Source organism: Lethenteron reissneri, chromosome 14 (genome assembly GCF_015708825.2).
Source record: "Lethenteron reissneri isolate LAM-NWPU_2019-01 chromosome 14, ASM1570882v1, whole genome shotgun sequence".
Taxonomy (NCBI): domain Eukaryota; kingdom Metazoa; phylum Chordata; class Hyperoartia; order Petromyzontiformes; family Petromyzontidae; genus Lethenteron; species Lethenteron reissneri.
Genome location: NC_083792.1, coordinates 12,486,800 through 12,507,290, shown reverse-complemented (window position 1 = coordinate 12,507,290; position 20,491 = coordinate 12,486,800). Strand labels below are relative to the sequence as shown.

At 44.3% G+C, this 20,491-nt stretch overlaps 2 protein-coding genes across 12 annotated transcripts in view; one reads left to right on the top strand and one right to left on the bottom strand.

The window, feature by feature from the left end:
• The window catches only part of LOC133342408 (protein numb homolog), a 33,855-nt gene extending 27,352 nt beyond the window's left edge, over positions 1–6,503 (top strand). For 4 of the 7 annotated variants that reach the window (XM_061551569.1, XM_061551567.1, XM_061551570.1 and 1 more), the window contains exons 9-10: positions 1,737–1,865; positions 2,611–6,503. In XM_061551569.1, the coding sequence (XP_061407553.1) occupies positions 1,737–1,865; positions 2,611–3,341 (860 nt within the window). In that variant the 3' untranslated portion in view covers positions 3,342–6,503. Of the gene's footprint in view, positions 1–1,736; positions 1,866–2,607 lie in introns of all 7 variants that reach the window. The other 3 variants (XM_061551571.1, XM_061551573.1, XM_061551572.1) reach the window with 2 other exon arrangements.
• The window catches only part of LOC133342407 (papilin-like), a 58,726-nt gene continuing 42,702 nt past the window's right edge, over positions 4,468–20,491 (bottom strand). For all 5 annotated transcript variants that reach the window (XM_061551562.1, XM_061551563.1, XM_061551565.1 and 2 more), the window contains 8 exons: positions 19,479–19,744; positions 17,233–17,330; positions 15,521–15,658; positions 14,944–15,071; positions 14,296–14,604; positions 11,983–12,091; positions 10,848–11,017; positions 4,468–8,675 (listed from right to left, as the gene is read on the bottom strand). In XM_061551562.1, the coding sequence (XP_061407546.1) occupies positions 8,362–8,675; positions 10,848–11,017; positions 11,983–12,091; positions 14,296–14,604; positions 14,944–15,071; positions 15,521–15,658; positions 17,233–17,330; positions 19,479–19,744 (1,532 nt within the window). In that variant the 3' untranslated portion in view covers positions 4,468–8,361. The remainder of the gene's footprint in view (positions 8,676–10,847; positions 11,018–11,982; positions 12,092–14,295; positions 14,605–14,943; positions 15,072–15,520; positions 15,659–17,232; positions 17,331–19,478; positions 19,745–20,491) is intronic.

The following is a 20,491-nucleotide window of genomic DNA, read 5'->3' as shown; positions in this document are numbered from 1 at the left end:
TGCTTCAGGCATTTCACGTACTGTGCGTTTGAAACAATGTCGCATGTTTATACGCAGTATTGTGTAGGCATGTACGTGATGCAAAAAGTGAATCCTAGGAAGTTTGATTCATAATATAAATTACACACTTTAATTCCGGACTTTGTTTACATAGATCAGAACTCGTGTGATAGTTTGAGACGCATTTGTGAGGTGCATAGCCATCAAATGAGGTGGCCTTGCTTAAGAGCAAAGGGGAATGGGGCCTATCCAAAGTCCCTTTTGGTGAGACGCTGAACTATTGAGGTAGCGAGCGCCCTCTGCTGGACCAGCTGGTTTCTTCTCCCTGGCAACAGTTTACATCGAGTAGAAGAACGAGCTGCATTGTATGCAAATACGCAGTCTCAGGATTTGTGTGCTGTTATTTATTTGTTACACCGACACTTGAGAAGCCTCAAATAAGGAGACAGAAATTCTCTCTTGACGCATTCTGCTTGCTACTTGGGATATTTTTTTGGGGGGGGGGGGCACTGGCATGCAATCCAGCAGGTCCATTATCTTGCTTCCACTGCTGCCCCAGCCATCAGACTTCATACATGCAATTTAAAGTGCAGCAAAATGTAAAGTGAATATAAGTGTATCAGGTCCCAGTTCCTTTGGATAAAGTCATAATGAATCTGTCGGTAAAATGCTTAATGATCAACCACTCATGTCTGGGTTATAAATATGATTTCCAAAATGAAATTGCTCCGGAGAACAAAGTGGTTAAATTTCGATTTAAAGCTTTCGTGACTGCAGGGATTCATCTTCTTGGTTCTTTCGGTAAGTCACGTAGAATGGAAATAATAAAATAATACAAATAAAACATAATAAAATAATTCTCACGACGTTTCGGCCACAACGCAAGCAGCCGTCCTCAGGTGAAGAACAGGTCTGTCGGGAAGACGGTGTCTTTTTTTTTTATTATTATATTATTTCCATTCTACGTGACTTTACCGAAAGAACCAAGAAGATGAACAAAGTGGTTGGCCAGCCTTTTGGTGACATGCGCCATACGTTATACGGAGGATTTATGTCGCCAGACAGCCACATTTCTGCACCGCTGTAAGCTGCACTGCCTTCGATGTTTCCTGACTTATTGGCCTGGACAAAAGAGAGTCATTCTCACAAGTTCATTGCTCATAAGTTATTGGTTGCAGAGCCCTGATACCATAAATAAATCCTTTTTTGACCATAAGACGAGATTACATTGTAAATTACAAAACCATTCGTTTTTGTTGTTGGATAAAACAATAGTGCCAAAATAGTTTTTTTTCCAAAAATATACAAATATTTGTCAGTTCTAACGAAATGAGTTTTCAATCTAGATTTAGCAGTGCATAGGTATAGTGGCTTCCTCATGTAATCTGGTGCTCTTGCCTCTGTTTCTAACTTATGTAATCTTAATTTTACTGCTGGCTGACAAACACAAAAACAACCAGCAGGTAATCGGAATATTTATTTATTCCGGAGGAATCCGATGAGCTATGAAGCTCTTCCACAGATGTCCAATAGTGACATGAATAATCTGGGTTTATTCATATAAAAGCCAATCCTTCAGTGTGATAAGACAACAGTGGGGGGGGGGGGGGGGGTGAGTGTGCTGTACATGCTAGTGCACAGGGAGACGTTCATAACCATTTCTCCTGCTGCAGCTTCTCCGTTTTACCGTTGCCTCTTTTATTTTAACTGGCTTTGCAATTTCTCGCTTGTTCCAGCTAACACCGTGCCTTCCGCGTTTCCTGTAACCAACTCTAAACCCCCCGTTTCCCCGCACTCGACCGTTGCACCCGTGCGTGACGTCAATCCTTGGACTCACGCCGCCTCTGTCACTGTCGCTACAGCAGGTAAGTTGTGCCTGAATTCCATGTTCCATGGCTTGATCTCTCGCCTTCTATTTATCCAGCTTTCTCGTCAAAATGTCTTAATAGGGCTTGCTGACAGTCGTGTTTAATGCTTTTTCAATAACAATATGTTAAACTCTACAAATGTAGCAGATAATTCACTTCAGTATTTGTTATTAACGTATCTGTAGCATTGTGGCCTAATACAATCCCATTAGTTTAATGTGCATCCTATTGCCACTACCAATGGCAATGTAAAAAAACAAGTTAAAACCAAACTAAATAACTTATTGTTGCTTTAACTTTTTTCAGATAGTGTGCTTGTTGTCGCGGTTGGCCATTAAAAAAATAGGTTGTGTGTGGCCTCGGGGCCACAGTGAGCAATGCAATGTGCACACAATACAAAACATGACTAACATGAGTGTTGGTGCCCACCTATCAACAAAACAAGACACTCTTCCATATGCAGTGTGCTCTAATTAGCTTTGTACACAACATCGGTAGTTTTACCGAAAAGTGTAATTTTTTTTGTCACTATCATGATTTGACAATTTTTGTTTTAAATGAGCTCATAACTCTACAAACTGTTTGGGCAAACACCGCAGACAAGAAAAAAAACAATGAGGTATCCTCAACCCAGGTGAATTTAATGTCATGGCTGAAAACGCGGCAAGTGCCGTGAAATGGTGTCCCGAGTTAGAATATGGGAACCCATTCTCTCCAACCACACGTGTGTTTGTGGGGACAGGTGCAAGCACCACTGTGGGACCGGCCTTCAACCCCGGACACCGGAGAACGCAGTCTGAAGCAGAGCGGTGGCTCGATGAGGTCGCCAAGTCCACGCAAAACCAGAAGCAACCACAAGGGCAGGCGCTGCCCCCCGGTGTCACGCCACCCCATGGCCTGTCCCCTACGCAGATGCAGCCTGTTGGGTCATTGCCAGGTGGGGTACCCTCTGCTGCGTTTGCCATGCAACATCATCATCATTACCAGCCAGTGGCGGTGGCAGCAGCAGCAACCTCTTACCCAGGCCACTTTACCGTGAACGGTGGTGGCCAGCAGCAGTACAGCACAGGGCCGACACCCAGTATGACGCCCTCGCAGATGGTGGCCAGCGCGTTCACGGTCGCAAGTAATCCCGGGGCGGTGGCGGCAGCACCAGCGGTGGGACAGCCCACGCAGTCTCTGTCTCAATTCAACAGCAACCTCAACAATTCAACGCAGGCTGCTAAGCCCAGTTTGCCTGCCGGTGGCTTCGGTGGGAATGCTGCGTCCGCCTTTACAAATGGCAATGGGGTTTCGGCAGGCGAAGACCAGTTTGAGGCGCAGTGGGTTGCGCTGGAGACCAGGCATAAACAACAGCAGCAGCCGCACAACCCCACTCAACAGCAGCAGCAGCAGCAGCCGCAACGCTTTACCCCGTCTCCGACAAACCCTTTCAGCAGCGAGGTTCAGAAGACATTTGAGATTCGCATCTGATTATACCGTTTCCTTACCCTTGACACTCATGTCCATGCTGCATTTATTTTTTGTTCCAATTTTCTTAATTTGCTTAAAGCTTCTCTTAAAAGAATAACAGTGGCTTGGGATTTGTAAGTTCTTTAACAGTTAAGAACATGCAGGCAGTAGAGAGATGATAGAATGGCACAAAACCTCTGGTATTATAAAACAACAATTACAATTGTCTTAAACTGAAAAAAACACAACACATACAAACCCATATCTTAAATGATGACATAGCACAGTTTTATTTTCATCGTGCCTATTGGAAATGCCATTGTAGCTTTTGACAGAAAATGCTGTTTGTTTTATAACTGTAAAAATGAATGTTTCAAAATGGTGCAGCGTTAAAGAAATGTTAGGATGCCCAGTGACCGGGTCGGGTGAGTTATCAGCCATGGTTACTTATTCACAAGTGTGTGTTGTCAGTAGATATCTTTTTGTACAGTTCACGGACATTGATCAATGTATGATAGCAAAGCCTGTACTCGTGCAGGGTTATGCCTGCAATGATGGCAGTGCAAAGGAAACATTTGAGTCTTCTAATTTTTATTATTTTAGAATTTTTAAGAAATTGTCTGCTTAGAAGCAATGATGGTTATCTGTAAAATGTAAACAAATTTACCAATTTATACACCAAACTATACCATTTGTTAAAAAATGCCGTTATCTTATTTTAACTGCAGAAACATGTCATTGTGTAATTATATAATGGGCTTTGGATAAATTATAGAATTAGCCTTCTCTACTGTTGACCTTTAAACTTAGTTAACATACCTTTACCTTTTCATAATTAGGTTGACAATGATCGTAGCATGGTTATTTATATCCTGTATTGGGCGTCATAACTATTTAATTTTAATTTACCTTTCCCATCAGTAACTTGTTAACACTCACTTTATACTTTTTAAACAGAGGTACAAATTTATCACAGCTAAAATTAGGCCTTTTTAATGAAAATGTTACTTTGGACAAATGCGTTTAAAGGGCATGGCCACTTTGGTTTGTGTACGTGTATATATTTGCCTAAAGAAAACAATTGAAATTTATTAGATACACATTATAATGGGTCTCTTAACATGGTTTGTAATTACATTTATTGCAGTTTTTTTTGCTGCGTCTTATTTTATTAAAGTGAAATAGAATATACATTTAGCACTCACACTTGCTTTCTGGGTAATGCAAACAGCTTTGAACAAAAAGTGCATTATTGCAATGAAATGTTTCATTTACTGTTCATAAAAGAAAAAAAAACATTGTTCAAATGGATATATGAATAAAATAGTATATTTCTCTTTCGTTATAACATTTACATCTTTAGACATTCATGGACATTGCAACAGTGGCGTGATAGTGGAAGGAGGGATAAACAGCTTAACACATGACATGCTGTGGCCCAGCTGTTTCAAAGTAACGGGGACTTGAGAAAAAAGTGTCTTGTCCGTTGAAGATTCCACTGCACCATGCGAATGATCGCTGGCAACACAAAGCAGTGTGATGCAGGCAGGCGGAACACGGGTGCGTGCGAGTGCACAGCCCATGGCGCTGCACAGCTGTAACAAGGGGAACTTTGACACAATGCAGTCCGGGTGAACGTTAACCCCTAGTTGATGGAGACCCTTGTTCAGTGTCATTAAGAGAACGTTGTCCAACCTACATGGATTTATTGGCAAGTATTGTCATGATCGTCCCTATGCTGAACACGTGTGTGTGTGTGTATATCACGTGAAAAAGCGCTATTTTTACATCTTAATTTGCCAAAATGTGAAGTTAACTGCATAAACTACTGAGTTAGATTATATATGCAGGTGATGGGATTGGATTAGCTTTATTTCTTGTGTAATTCTACAGAATATCTTGGTGAAGGCACTGCTAGTGTAGTTTTATAGGTATAATGTTCATGCAGTGATTTTTAGGTTTGCTGTTGTGACACTGATGACAAAGCCGACGCTAAAAAAATATTTTTATGAGTGATTCTAAAACGTACAGTGTACATGTGCCCGATACGGTAGATTTGAGGTCATGTGGGTGTTTAGGTGAAATTGCTAACTTTTTTTATATATTTTGATACAAAAATGTATATCCCTATAAAAAATGTCAAAGGCCTTAACTGCTGTATGGTACAGTCAGTTGCAGATTTAAATATTTCTAACTTTGTTAGGACATGATTTTAAAAAAAATTGTCACCAAAAAACCAACCTAAAGTTTAATATTTTAACTATTGTGCTGGCCCACGGGTTTATAACACTACGTTGTGGTGACATACACTTAGAAACTTGAAGGGTTATTTAGATGTCCATTGTATTTCAGGTAAGCCGATTGTGTAAATCGTGGATATGAAATTAATTCATTTCAAATCGGACACTGAAATCTTACAATTTCAATACACGAATTTTCTACATTCTAACAGGGTTCCATAACTTGGCAGCAGAAAAAAAATAGGTGTTGCATTCAAGTTTGTTTTTAAATCGAAGAGATGTTATACGACACACCGTTATTGTTCGCTGGCTTTGTAAAGACCCTTTCACACTCGTCAAGTTGTTTTCTTTACATGCAATGTGTCGTGTGAGGACATTTTCAGTATGGAGCAAATTAGACTTGCGTGTGGAATTAAATACTGTTTTATCTTTTAGGAAATTGTGATTTCAGACTGCCTTTGATGAACTGTCCTGGCTTTATGCAGTTGGTGGTGGGTGGCCATGTATTGGTATCTGCATTGCACGGATTTTCGGCATTCCATCGTGCACCGTTTTACCTTGTCCCAAGTTGCGCACATTACCAGCCACAAATCTTTCTTTGCTCCTGATAAGAGAATTTGCCAAGTGTGTGAAGGCCTTACACAGTGTTTTTTTTACTCTTACCTCGCCTGTAATCAGCTAATGATACTAATACGATGGATTTTATGTAATACAAGAATCGATGTTTATAAAATGAAACGTACTGCTGTTTTAAAATTGCTAAATTGAGACAAATCCTATTACCCATGAGTTAAAATCGTTTTTCAGCATTCTTGTTAAGTATATCATACAAACCACTTTGCGTACTTTTATGGGTGCATGTGCTCTTACAAGCTTCTGTATTTAATGGCAAAGTATTTAGAGCAGTCCAGACATTCAAAGAATAAACAACTTTGAAATCCAATGTACTTGTTTCATGTCCATGGTTGAAATTAAATAAATGTATATTTTGCCACTTTCTTGTAATCTGTACTCTGAGCTAAACCTCAGCAACTTACAACAACAACGCCCGGTTGCTCTTGCAAATCGTTGACACTGTAAATACACTCGTCTGAGGCCTTGTTCACTTCGAGCTTGTGAGCTTGTGGTGATCTCTTTAGTTTTGTTGGAGTGCATCGCAATGAAAGCGTGTTTCTTCACCAACTTTTGGTGTTGAGAAAATGCGACCACCAGGTGGCAGCGTTATAAAACACAACTGAGTTGAGAACATGGAGTGTCTTGCATGAAGGTTAAACACATTTTACATCACATTTGAACGGTATTGAACATGCATTTTTATTTATTTATAAAAGGCCCTTGTCCTCCGTTGAAGAAAATCCTCACCTGCGGATTTACAGAACAGGATATTTCAACCGGAAATGTGTTAATTTCTCCACAGAAAGTTAAACTTTGGGAAGGTGTCCTATGGTTCTTTCGGTAAAGTCACGTAGATAGAAAAAAATAACAATAAAATAATACAAAATAAAGTGAATAAAAATATCACGACGTTTCGGTCGCAACACAAGCGGTCGTCATCAGGAGCAGGGAGGTTAGTCTGAGGGCAAGCTGTTTATAAAGGTTTAGAGATGGGCGGGGCAGCTAATGTTAATGTACGAGAGGGCTCTGACACCGGCAGTAGGTCTACACCAATCAAAGCATTGCACCTCGCTCAACACGCCAACACTGCTGATGGTAGAGGTTAAGAAAACAAATCAAGTCATAACCCAAAGTGGTTGGTGACATCTTTCCAAGTCAAAATTTGGGAAGGTGGTTGAGCTCTCCTGGTGATGAGTTAATTGTTTGCAGAGAGAGAACTTTTATCAGCAAAAAAAAATTCTTGCTGTGGTTTTCCCACCTGATGATGATTGCTTGTGTGGCAATCGAAACGTCGTGATTTTTTTTATTTTCTACCTACGTGACTTTACCGAAAGAACCAAAGAGTATGAATTCCTGCAGCCACGAAAGCTTCAAATCTAGATTGAACATTGGTAGTGTTCGCTAAAATCCGTAACGTCTCGGGGTGGAGTGGTGGTAGTGCAGTGTTTATCGAATTAACACTTACATCCTGGCGGTCCCAGTCTCTATTCCCAACCATGGCTTTCTGAAATCTAAAGCAGTCCTGGATAGTTCCTGTTCGCCTTCACCAAACCGTAATGACCCATTGCATATGTCCTCTAGATACAATCATGAGATTATGACATTTCCACACTTTGTTAAGTTTATCTTACTCATGTTTAACATATTATTCCCTTTTTTAAGTAAATGGCTACAAAAGTGAAATGTGAATTGCTGTAATGTTGGAAATACTGTGTATTTTTACCATATAAATAAGCAATGTTTATATACATGTGTGTATGTATGTATGATCTAATGTCTGCCTTGGTTTAACTTGTACACATGTTATGTTTTGTTTCTCGTAGAGGGAGGAGAGGCTCTGGAAAAGCATTGAAGCTTTTGGCGACTGACAGGGAAACGATTGAATTGTTTCCGTTTTCATTTTATTTATTGGCTTCTTTGACTCTTCAGGGAAGCCTTTCCTAAGCTATCTCGGCAGTCGCGACCTGAAGTTTGGGAAAGTGTCACCGTCATAAAGTCTACTTCCATTTTTTTTTATAACCGTGATCCTCCCCACCTGCCCCCCTCCTACAAGAAATCTCCGCTTTCACATTCCATTTACTGCTCAACTTCATACAGCAAGGCCCCAGCATCTCTTTGGTCCTCGCTGATTGCCCTTCGTAGCTGAGGGTCCCTTTCATTCGAGCGGTGACGAATCCATCGGGCCATCAGGCTGCCCCCGAGCGCACGGCTCGCTGGCGAGTTGCGCGTCTTGAGGGCGCGTGCGCGGCGCAGCTGGCGCAGCAGAATCTCGCGTGATATGCGTTGTGACACAGGCTGGCCTGCACCACCAGCTCGCAGTTGGCCAGCTCGGGCCGGTCAATGCAGGACCTCTCGCTGGCGGTGCCCAAGAGCCCAGCAGACGCATCGATGGCGGCACCACCACGACCGCCACCGCCACCATCGCCACCACCAGCATCACCGAAAGAAGCACCGTTGACGATACCACCACCATCACCACGAGGTACAGAAGCAGACGTGTCTGCAAGAGGCAGGCGGAGCGAAGGAGAGTTTTTGCAGAACAGGAAATAGAAGTAAGAAGCATGAGAATTTTGCAAACGTGACCCTGCGTTGTTGCGCAATAGCCTGAGCTTATTAATGCGAGCTGAACTCTGCCCAAATATCACTTGACTATGTTGGTTATTTTGGGGTTTGCAGAAGCAACGCTTTTTATACAATCGTGCATTTGAATTAAATCACGTGACTTTGTGTTTAAACAAGCTCTTTATTGCTAAGCGCAAACTTTTCACAAACTTGTAAAAACAGTAACATGCAAAATGGAAACTAGCTGTAGGTATATAAACTCTATGATTACAGAAAAGTATCAAGTAAACAGTAGTAGATACAACATGAAAAGCACGAGTGTTCACCAGTATTAAACTGTTAACGGACCCAGTTTCACAATTTTGCCCCAAAGGTCTGCAGATAAGTTTTCCGTCATAATTAGCCTTTACATCGGTTGAAAAATGTGCATATGTATTTTAAAGTTGAGGAAACTTTCAAGGTTTTCCCATTCCAAGACATGACTAATGCTACACCGCACTTCGCGGTTGGGCTCAGACATTTTTCTTGACAACGGAGCGCGTGGGTTTGATTCGCAGCACGTGAAGCGTGAAGCAATGTATCTACACCCCCTTCCCAGAAGAGGTGCAGAGATTCAAATTCTGAAACCGCACGTGGTTTAAATCCGCCTCATGCAACGAAGCATATATATATGCATTAAAACATGGTACCAAAATAATGACAAAAATTATCTCACCGTTAATGTTTCCTACGAGGATGTTCGTGTTTTTGGGGGTCAATGACGCAGGGGTTCACCAATATCAAGTGCTATTCTGTCGTAAAACTGCACCGTTTAATACACCAATATAAATAAACTTTGCATGCAAAATTCTCGATTACCATTACCCATAGATCACAATGCAGGACCCCTTGTGAAAAAAAAAAAACCTTGAATAGCTAATGCGCTTCTGGATAAATGCAACTCTGTTATTATGGAATGGTGAGCCATTGCTCATTAGCCCTATCAAATAATGTTTTTAAACCGAACTTAAGCTTTATACATTTGGTATAACGTGTCAACAGGTAAGCTTAAGCCGCTGGTTAAAAATGTGCAAAATCTACACACTCCAAGAAAGAATATTGAGGTAGGTAGCCTTTGAAGGAAGTTTTTATTACGTCATTTTTATTTTTGGGATGTCAGAAAGATCATATAGATTGATCAGAATGTGATTTACTCCAAATTGAATGGTTATTGGTCAATTTAGTCCAGTCAGTATTCAGATAACCTCAATATATTAAGCAAGAAATACAAACCATAACCATGGTTTAGGCATGATAAACCATCCAGGCAGTTCACGTGGGAAGCCTGCCTATAGAACCATAAATGTTCCAGTAGTAACAGTACAGCAGGAAGGTTGCATATGTACAAGTACCTGACACCTAATTCTGAGTGTTCTCCCCTCATCTGAGAGTTATCTCCTGATTTCCTCACACAGAGAAGGTTTAAGCCAAACATCACAAGTAAAACCATCCTGAGAACAGTACTCCCTGAAGAACTCGGTTGAGACTTTCCTGAGTCAATAACACTCGCTGTCTCCTGCGCACCTCTGCAAGTAAACGTTCCACACGTCTGCGGATTCAGTAGGAGTCGGAGAGAGGAAGACTTTGAACAACATGGAAAGGGCCTTGAGGGTCACGGCTTCACTGGTCAGCGGTGAGGTGGTGTGTTCACGCAATCCATTGTGCCTATCCTTCCGTCTCTTGGTCTGCCCTTCCGAACTCTCTCTCTCTGGCCATCCAGCCTCCGTCCATCCTCTTTCCTCTGTCAGTCCATCCCTTCTCTCCGTACAAATGTCCTCTATGTCCATCTGTCCGTTCACCCTTCTCTGTCCGTCCATTCCATCATCTCCATCCGTCTGTCCCATCATCTCTGTACGTCCGTCCTCTCCATCGGTCCATCCTCTCCGTCGGTCCATCCTCTGTCCATTCGTCCATCCATGTGATCGTCATCCTTTCCGTCCCACTGCCCACCCACCCATCCATCCACTCACCCACTCACTCACCCACCCACCCACTCACCTACTCACCCACCCATTCACTCGCTCCTCGCCAAGGCTATGGCCCTATCTTTTGGCCGGGGAGCCCGACCTACCCTGCACGGTGAGGTGTGCACTGGCGCTGACGGAGCGGGAGCCGCTGTACACGTTGCACGTGTAGCGGCCGGCGTCGCTGCTCTGGACGTTGCGCAGCACCAGCATGCCGTCGCCGGACACGAGCACGCGGCCTCCGCCCACCTCCCCGGATGTCAGCGACACGCCGTTCCTGACAGAAACGGGAATACCCCCCACGGCGCACTTGAGTCGGTGGAGAACAATGACACATTCCTGTGGAAAAAATTCTACAATTCCATTACTTCAAGCTCCTCGATGGACTCGGCCCCGCCTGCCTACGCTGTGCGCTCGTACTGCTCTCCTCCCCTCCTCGTGTCCTCTGCTCCAGCAACCAATTCTTGAATTGGCTCCAACTGGCTCCAACTGGACTGCTGCCCTTGCGGTCTGGAATTACCTTCCTCTGGCCATTCATACAGCTGATTCCACCCCCCTTGTATTAACGTTCCATGTTTTAAGCCCTTTTCTCCTCCACCTACGAATTATTTTCATGGATCCATGTGTCTTATTTAATGCCGGTCTCTTCCTAACGTATGCCTTCAACTTCTTAAAAATATATCCAACCTCTTCCCTGCGATAGTCCAATGAGCATATCTCCCTTTGCGTAGAACGTCTCAAGATGCAGTCACATTTAAACACTTAATTCAAATTGTAATTGAATTGGCTATGTGTTGTAGATCAAGACATACCCTGCCACTCCATTCTTGCTCCAATATGGCCTGTCCTTGCTAGTAATTGAAAAAAACAATCCAGTTGCATCCATGAAGTATGTAATGTTGCATCCCGCTGAGATGTGCATTATCGCAATTCCAGGTCACGATCCAATTCAAGAACAGTCATTTTGGTTTAATTTGAACTCGTTTGTATTGTTGCATTGTTATCCACGAGTTTGTAGTTTTCTCAATTCGCCTAAATTTAACAGCATGTCTGTATTATATTTCCACAAATGATAAACAATTGAGTCTCATACAAACTTTCTATGCATGTATATTGAGTGAAATAATAGATTTTAATCGATGGATTAATGCATCATCATCAGCATCATCATCTACATCATATCGTGCCTGTCTTAACGCTATTTACGACAAACAAAACACAGCCCACGTGGAAGGAGTCCACCTGGTCCAGATGACATTGGCTTCCTTGTCGGACACGGTGCAGGGAAACGCAGCCTCGTCGCCTTCTTCCACCGCGACGTCGCCAGGCGGCTTCACGATGGAGAGCACTCCTGCCCGCACGCACGCACGCCCAGGGAGACAAATGCTGCAGACTCGCTCGCGGCACAGGCTGGCGACGATGACGGCACTTTCCAAAACAACTTGTGCTCGCTGTTCGCGAACTGCGTAGACAAGTGAGCGATGGTTCCGCATGAACGCAGTTTGGTTGAAGAAGAAGAAGTAGGAGGACCAATGCCACACCAGGCTGAAGCATAAAATCAGTGTACTTCATGGGCCAGATTTAGACAAATGGCCAAAACACATCGACTTGGAGATTTGTGGTATTGATGGCAAGAGAGACACTCGGTGCAGTTTCACCAAAAATAGGATAATGAGAGACATTCGCCCACGTGAATATAACTCAATAATACTATTTTTTATTGCTGAATGTATACTGATTTTAAGGTAGTATTTATTAAATTCCAACTTCAACATAACAGGTTCCGTTTGCAAAATGTGTCCAGCTTTATCCAATTTCATAATACATGTGGGGGTACGGGTAACTTGTGCTTTTTGTTCGAGATAGTTTTTTACAAACTTGACGGATTGCTGATTAAAGTTTGTGGAGCGACATTGGCAACATCAGGCAACCTCTGTGTGAAGTGACATCACAGCTGCGCAAAGCCGTCTGGGTATTTGCCAGATGGCAGCGAACTGTCCGTCACGTACTATGGAACAGCATTGTGTAGGTGAAGTTCCTGGTGTTGGAAAATGAAACCAGTTCATTGGTGATACTGTATTGGCAAGTGGTGTACAGCACCATTAACAAAAAAATAATTAGTCACATTGAAAGGAAAAAAATATAGAATAGGAAATGTTTTTGGCAATCACGTTTTTTTTTTGACAGAGAAAGCCCAATTGGCTATTTTTCAGCGGTGACCTGACCACAAATGGTAGCTCATCGAAGTGGCTTCTATCACATGTGGGGATTTATAGTAGCCGCTAATTCACCTAAATGTATGTTCCTAAATGTGGAGGGCAAAACCTGGAAGACCTAGAGAAAATTCCACGCGACCCCAGGAAGAGAGATCACGCAAACTACAAATATACAACAGCAGGCATCGTCAGGGTCGGGATCGAACCCACGACCTCCTTCATCGCAGGCGAGGGAGGTGACATCTCCTAATCATCACTCTTTCACCCTGGCCTCTTTATGTGCTTATAAAGAAGGGCCATTTCCCAAAACGTCACCTATTATATGCCACTTTTAAGGCAATGTTATTGACGAATGTGAGTTTTTTTGACAATTACAGAAGGTTAGCTGAACAGATGGGTGATACGTGCCTCGCATGCAGAAGAGGGAGTAATTAGAGTCGGTCGATGTGAAAATGTGAAAGCAGAAATCCTGACATGGAATGCGTATCTGTCCTGAAGAATGTCGCACTTTTGCCATGAAGGTGTTACACCACCGATGGGGCAAATGGCATTAGTGTGGCAGGGGAGTAGCTTGAAAATCAGCGTGAGTTCAATCACTTCACTGTTCACATTCTGTGGAACTAAAAGCACACGTTCACCTTGAGCCACCCTTGTAAGCATGTATTGCACTGGAGCTTTTTCTCCATGAAAAGGCAACATTATTTGTTGCGAAGGACACAAATGCATGTGTATAGTGTATATAAATACACACAAACATATACAACTTAACCTACAACCTGTTATCTTGAGATTCAAAGAATTTGTTAAAATACTCATTTTTGAACTTGAAGTTCGCATACATGACCCAGGAAGGGGGTCACGATGCTTGTGACGTGACCTTTGAGTGGTGTTGTGTTTACAGGTGTAGCTCACCTTTACAATCGAATGCAGACAGACAGAACCTCTTGGCTGCTATGCTGGTTAAACCTACTTCCATCAGTATCTGGCCTTTATGTTATTGAACCATAACATGCATCTACACGTGGACATGATTCTGAATGGGATGAGCATTGGGACATAATAATCAAAAGGGTGATTAAATTTGCATTGACTGCATTGTAACTTACGTGTTTCTAAGAGTGCCGTTATTTTCGAGAGATTTCTTGTCTCGCCACACTGTGGCGTTTTTAAATCTCAGGAGAGGCTCTTAAAGTAGCTGCTGATACATTTTGTCTCGAGATGTACTGCATGGAGGTGCAGTATAAACGATGGCGATGATGATGAGCGAGTATTGGCGAAGCTTCTGCACGATATGGCCCCTCGCTAGTCCGTCGATATCCAGTGTGGGCACGACCTTGACCTTTGACCTTCAACGTCAGGCTGGACCGCCTGCGTGCCGCCCCGAGCCTCGTCTCCAGCTCGCAGGCGTAGGTCCCCGCGTCGCCGGGCATCACCGGCGAGATCACCAACGAGCCGTCCGCCAGCTGCCGAAAGCGCCGGCCGGTCGGCGCCCTCCCCGAGCCGTCCGTCCAGACGGGGCGCCTCGCCGGCTCGGACGCGGAGAAGCGGCAGGGCAGCCGCACGGACGAGCCGGCGCGCGCTTCGACCACCGCGGCCAAGTTATCATCGGCTTCCCTGACTAGAGGCTTTTCAGCCGACGAGGTTGTGGCTTAGTGCAACAACAACAACAAAACACAACGACATGCGCCAGAGCGGGTTACGGGAGCGGAGGGGGGCCTCCGGGTACGACGCAGACGCAACGGCGCCGAGTGGACGGAGAGAGGAGATGGAGAGGCGGGGGATGGAAATGCCGAAAACACCAAAAGACACCATTCCAAATGCTCCCAACGCATGCAAGAGTTGAAAATGCCCACCACCAAAGTCATTTGACATCCAGAAATGACTTGAGAAAAAAAAGAGTCGATGGATTAAGACAGATTTGGTGACCATCATATAACGTCACGAGCACATATGAGGGTCATGTGTGTTGACATTTGCGTGGATTCACCCATGATGCTCAGTTGCACCTGACGGAACTCCTGCTGTTGCCCATTGCTGGCGCGGCAGGTGTATATCCCAGCATCCTCCTCTTCCACCGCTTGGATGTAGAGGGAGCCGTTGAGCAGCACAACATACCTGACCCAACGACGTGAAATTCGTGAGGCGCGGGTCTCGACCTAAATAATCATGATTGTCAACAGCCCTGGTCTATCTACTGCTGGATTAAGACCTCCCCATGCTGCCGCCAACCCGTATCGTGCTGCGACGTCACGCCCCGTCTCACTCCTGCACATGAGCTGATCTCTTCCCTCCGTCTATGCCGGGGTTGTCCTCTGCTGTGCGTTCTCTTCTTTGGTTGGCATCCCAACATCAGTCTCGTTCGACGACCATCATCATCATCCTTCCTCGAGATATGATGTCAATATGACGGGGACAGTCACCGTACATGAACTGGGCTTCACATCTGCCACGTCGCTTCAGCCTTGTCCCCTGGCCCCACTTCATACTCCCACCCTCCAACGCGAAGAGCATTGCACCCCCCCCCCCCGCCCCCTTAGTAAAGCGATGGCAGCACCCAGGCTCACCGGGAAGGGTCGATGGCTCTGCTGTCTTTCATCCACTCCAGAGCGACGTCGGGCGAGCCCTGGGCGCGGCACAGGAGCTCGGCCGCGTGCCCCAGAGGGCGCTCCACCGCCGTGGGGTCGTCCCGCTCGATCCACAGGCTGCACGCACACGGCAACACGTCGACGGGCAGCCTCGCCACGGCAAGTCTCTAACCCTGCAACACCTCTTTGATGCACGGTGGTCCACGCATCCAATCACTAGCCATCCTCAAGCCTGCTTAGCTTCTGAGATCAGTTGGGTGCATTCCGAGTGATTTTGGTCAAAGGTCATAGACTTATTTGTGTAGAGCTGTGTAATTAAGAAAACGAATGATCGACTATCAGCCTGGTAACCCTATTTCATAGTTCTCTCATGGCTCAGAGTGCATTGTCTTGTTTTCATTTTGTGCACTAGTTATTCCAGTACTAATATAAATATTGAATTGCTGATTTGGTGTGCTTGACTTGTACGATTCATTGCCCTGCTGTAATTGTTATGTGTTCAAGCCTGTAAATGGGGGTTCATGTTCCAGAGATTCGGATTGTACAGCAGTATTTAATCGAAATATACATTTATTTTCTCCAGGTTAATTGCAATTGTATTATCAGTTATGTCATGAGGAGATGTTACGTCTGTGTGTAATGCAGTCTGCAATGCAGTCTGCAACAGAACTTTAGCAGTTCGAGTGCTAGACAACATCCCGTGAAAGGAGACCCTCAACTACTCCTGGACTCCAATCAAGTGACCTCTTCTCCACACAGGGGGGGCACTGCACTTTTATGCATGCCCTTCTACAGAAATGTTTGTCCCATGTCTGACCAAAATAATTTCACCTCAGAGCTGGAATTTGTACAAATTAAAGGAAAAAACAAATTGAATGTACTTTTTTTTGTGCAGTCATTGGTGACATTGCTAAAACCACAAGCTCTCCGCAATTGAACATCTGATTCGGTAATACATTTGAACTTTGGGTCTCAGCAGTGCTGGTTCATCACTCTGACCCCCTGGGGCACCCAGCAACCACAGCAGGGATATTTCAAATAGATTGGTCTGCGTGGCATAAGCTCGTGCACTTCCAACGCTTCCCATGTATTGCATCTGTCCGTCTTGCTCCCCCCCCCCCCAACCATGCACATGCCCTACTGTTGTGTGCAGTGTTTGCAGATGCGTGTTGCATGTGGATGCGATATTAATCCGCAGTGTATTTTCATTTCCTAGACTTCTCTCCTTCAGAATTGCATGGTAGTCTAATTCCTTCTTTTTAAATGGTAATTGGGCCCAGGAATGCACTGCCAGGGGGATTGCCTCTTGTTTCTTCCTTTGCCAGAATGCACCTTCTCACAATGCATTGTGCCAGCAATAGTGGATTTTAGAATTTAACTTTTAATATAAATCCGTTCATTTCGTTCTATTTTTGATTACTGAGGATTTTTTTTCTGCCACTCAATAGATAATATTACATAACTATTAATAGTCACAGACATTATTCTCATCAGGTCCCATGGTGTGAATGCAGTCTGCAACTTTCATCTCTCTGCGTTCTCTGTTTATGTGCCATGAAGAAGAGCTATTGCCTGAAACGTTGCCGTTTGCAGTGTTGTTGACGAGTGTCAGTTTTGTCGTTAATTCCACTTGAGAACCAATACCAAACACAGCATCACCAAACAATCTGTTACATTGAGTCGAAATTCACCTGTAGACTGGCTGACTGGGCCTGTCTGCCCTCTCTGGCTGAGGCTTGTGCTCAGCTTCCCGGTGATGCGTCTCAAAAGAATGCTCCTCTTGCTGAATCTGTGGTATATGGCACATTAGAAATGTTATTACAAGATGTAGGTGATTCCAAAATAAAACGGTCTACTTATGCACAATTCACACTTAGGGCACTATCCGCGACAACAAAAAGCAGTAAATAAGTAAATAAACAAAAATGATATAAGATTTATTTCCATTTGTTCATGGGTCTTCTCAACCAATGTTCCAGCGGCAAACGTTTGCAGAGGCCTCAATCTTGAAGTCTCATTGCCAGTTTGACCTTTTATTGACTCCGCTTTTTTTGAGTTGACTCGTTAAGTAAATATTTGACTTCCCTCAGTCAATTTCCATTCCTATTTTTGTCACTTTCATCTTCATTGCTTTTGTTCTTTCCCCGCTTGCAGCCTATACCTATATTTAAAAGTCAAATAAGTAATGTTAAATATAATCCAATGTATGTATCCATGAAAACCTCACTAAATCTCAAGGATATATGTTTTGAGGAGTATGTATGTATGTTGAACCTCTGTGGCACCGCAGGTAGCCAACCATGCTCATCGGATGTGTGGGTCCTGCATTGTGGTGTTTGGTCAGTTGCTTCACGAGGAGGTAACAAAGGCCCTCACTGAAGGGTTGATGAACTCACTTGATGTACTGCCGTCTTCTAGCAACCTCTTGAGTTCTCTTGCCATTTCTAATCTCCACTCTATCACATTCTGGCCACCTCATTAAGCGTCCTGAGATAATCACATGTGTACACTCTTCATAAATCCATTACTATTGCATCACACTGCAATTGAGAGGCGCTTTGGTCAAAAACATTGATCACCCACAATATCTCATTGTCTAGAATGTGGCCTTTTGTTGAGAGCAGGCGAATTAGGCGGATTAATTTAATTAGTTGTGCTGGTCACGTGTGGAGATGACACAAACCTGGATTTGTAAACTGTTCCAATAAAGCTATAATAGGATATATTATATTCGAGAAGAAACGTCTTACAATACTGGAAGAGGGGAGAGGGAAGAACTGCATGTAAGGCCCATGGTGGCCCCATGCTGTAGAGGGCAGTGTCCATCTTGTCCACTCGACCTCTAAGGCCTCTCTGGCATTGTGTTATGAATAAGGACCATTGCCCAAAACGTCACTGATTATTTTATATATTTTTTCCTTTAAAGGCGACACAGCGTTATGGACGAACGTGCTGAGTGTGTTGTTATTTGGGCCTGTGCACCACTTGCCAATGCAGTAGCACCAAACGTGCTACATGTAAATGCACTTTATTTGAGTGGTGCATTATTATGTAACTGGAAAAAAACCTAGGAAGACTTGTAGATTTGCCAGAAGTGCTACCTCAACAAGAGGATGATACTGGGAAAACCAGGGCAGGTGGCAACTCTGTTGCCACCTGCCTACAGGTGGGAAAGATCAGAATTTAGGATTTTTACAGGAGGTAACAAAGGCCCTCAGATTTTCAGATCATTTCTATTAAGTAATAATTGAATGCGTCATCATGCTAACAGCACATGATTCCACTTTTTATGGGAAAACCATAGAAGGAACGTGATGCAAGTGACAATTTCTTGTGATTTCTCATTTATGGATAAATTAAAATTTCTATCTCTGCCTGATTTTTGGACTTTTCCAATTAATACAAAAATAATGGAACAGGTCCCACATTTATATAAATACAGTAGTACCCTGCCTTACGTGGGAGACACGTTGCTGAAAGGTGCGCCGACCAATATCGAAACGACGTAAATCAAAGCGATTGACAGGGTAGGCGACGGCTGAGACTGCGACGCATACAAGAAAGGACGGACGATCCTGTCACCGGCATAAGCGTGGCTTGAGGTGATGCAAATCGGGAAGCGGTGTTAATAAAGCGACGACATACTTTCTAAACGACGTAAAAGGGCGGAGACGTAAATCGGGGTCTTACTCTGCGCGTTTCTAAGAGGCCACTGGGAGCTTATGCACTTTTGACCTGAGATTGAAAACTCATTTCGTCAGAACTGCTTTTTGTGTTCGCAGTTTGTTGTCTTTCTCCCGCACCTCCGATTAGCACGTACGGGTGCGAAAGAACTACCTTCTATACATACATCAGGTTTGCCAGAATACACCTCGATTGCCCACTACCGCGACGAGACGGCTGCCTCTGATTCCGCGGCAGCGCTGCTGTGGCTCGCCTGCGCCTGGTGGTGGTGGTGGCGATGCGTGGTACTCTGCGCCTGCTGCTGCTGCTGCCCGTGCGCGCGCCGTGGCTCCTGCTGCTCGGCGGTCTGCGCCGCACACGTCCGCACACAGGCCTCCTCCGAGTCGAAGCGGTTGGCGTTGCCGTCGCAGCCGCTGTACCAGAAGCGGTTGCAGGCGCCGTTCGCCGGCACCCAGAACCAGAGCGCCGTGTAGTCGGCGCACGTGCCCCTGGCGCTGGGCAGGCTGCACGCGGGCCTCGCTGCCACCGTCGGTCATCGCCATTAACTTTCGTCATTATCCACACGAGCACCAGCATCAGCATTGCTCATCACCATCATCACCACGAACGTCATCATGAATATGAGTATCATCATCATGAGCATCATCGTGAGCATCATCATAACCGTGAGCATCGCTGTCATCAACATGAGCGTCATCATCATGAGCAGCAGCACCAGCATGACTGTCATCACCATGAGTATCGTCATGATCATCAAGATGAGCATTACTTTCACTATCATCAACATGACCATCATCATTATCATAAGCAGCAGCATCAGCTTAATGATCATCATCATCATCACTGTGAGCATCATAAGCAGCAGCACCATCATCATCATTATCAACATGATCATCATCAGGATCATCATCAACATTAGCATCACTTTCATCATTATGAGCATCATTGTCACATTTTCACCGTCATTGGAAAGCCGAAAGGAGTTCACAAGAAGTTGCCAACAAACATCGCATGAAATACCCAAAGCAAAAGATCCCCCTGCCTTTGATCATCCGCGAAGCTCATGGGCCACAACTCTAAACTGCATCATCTGCACAAACCGTGGCAGATGCGGATAGTTTATTCGCACATTTAAAATAAAAACTCTCCCGCGTGCGACTATACTGACCCAGAACAGCCATGGATCAAATAATGACTTGGTGCCCGATTCACAATTACAAAGGAGGCATCATCACAGAGATACGTTCCGCTACTCTTGACGCAATC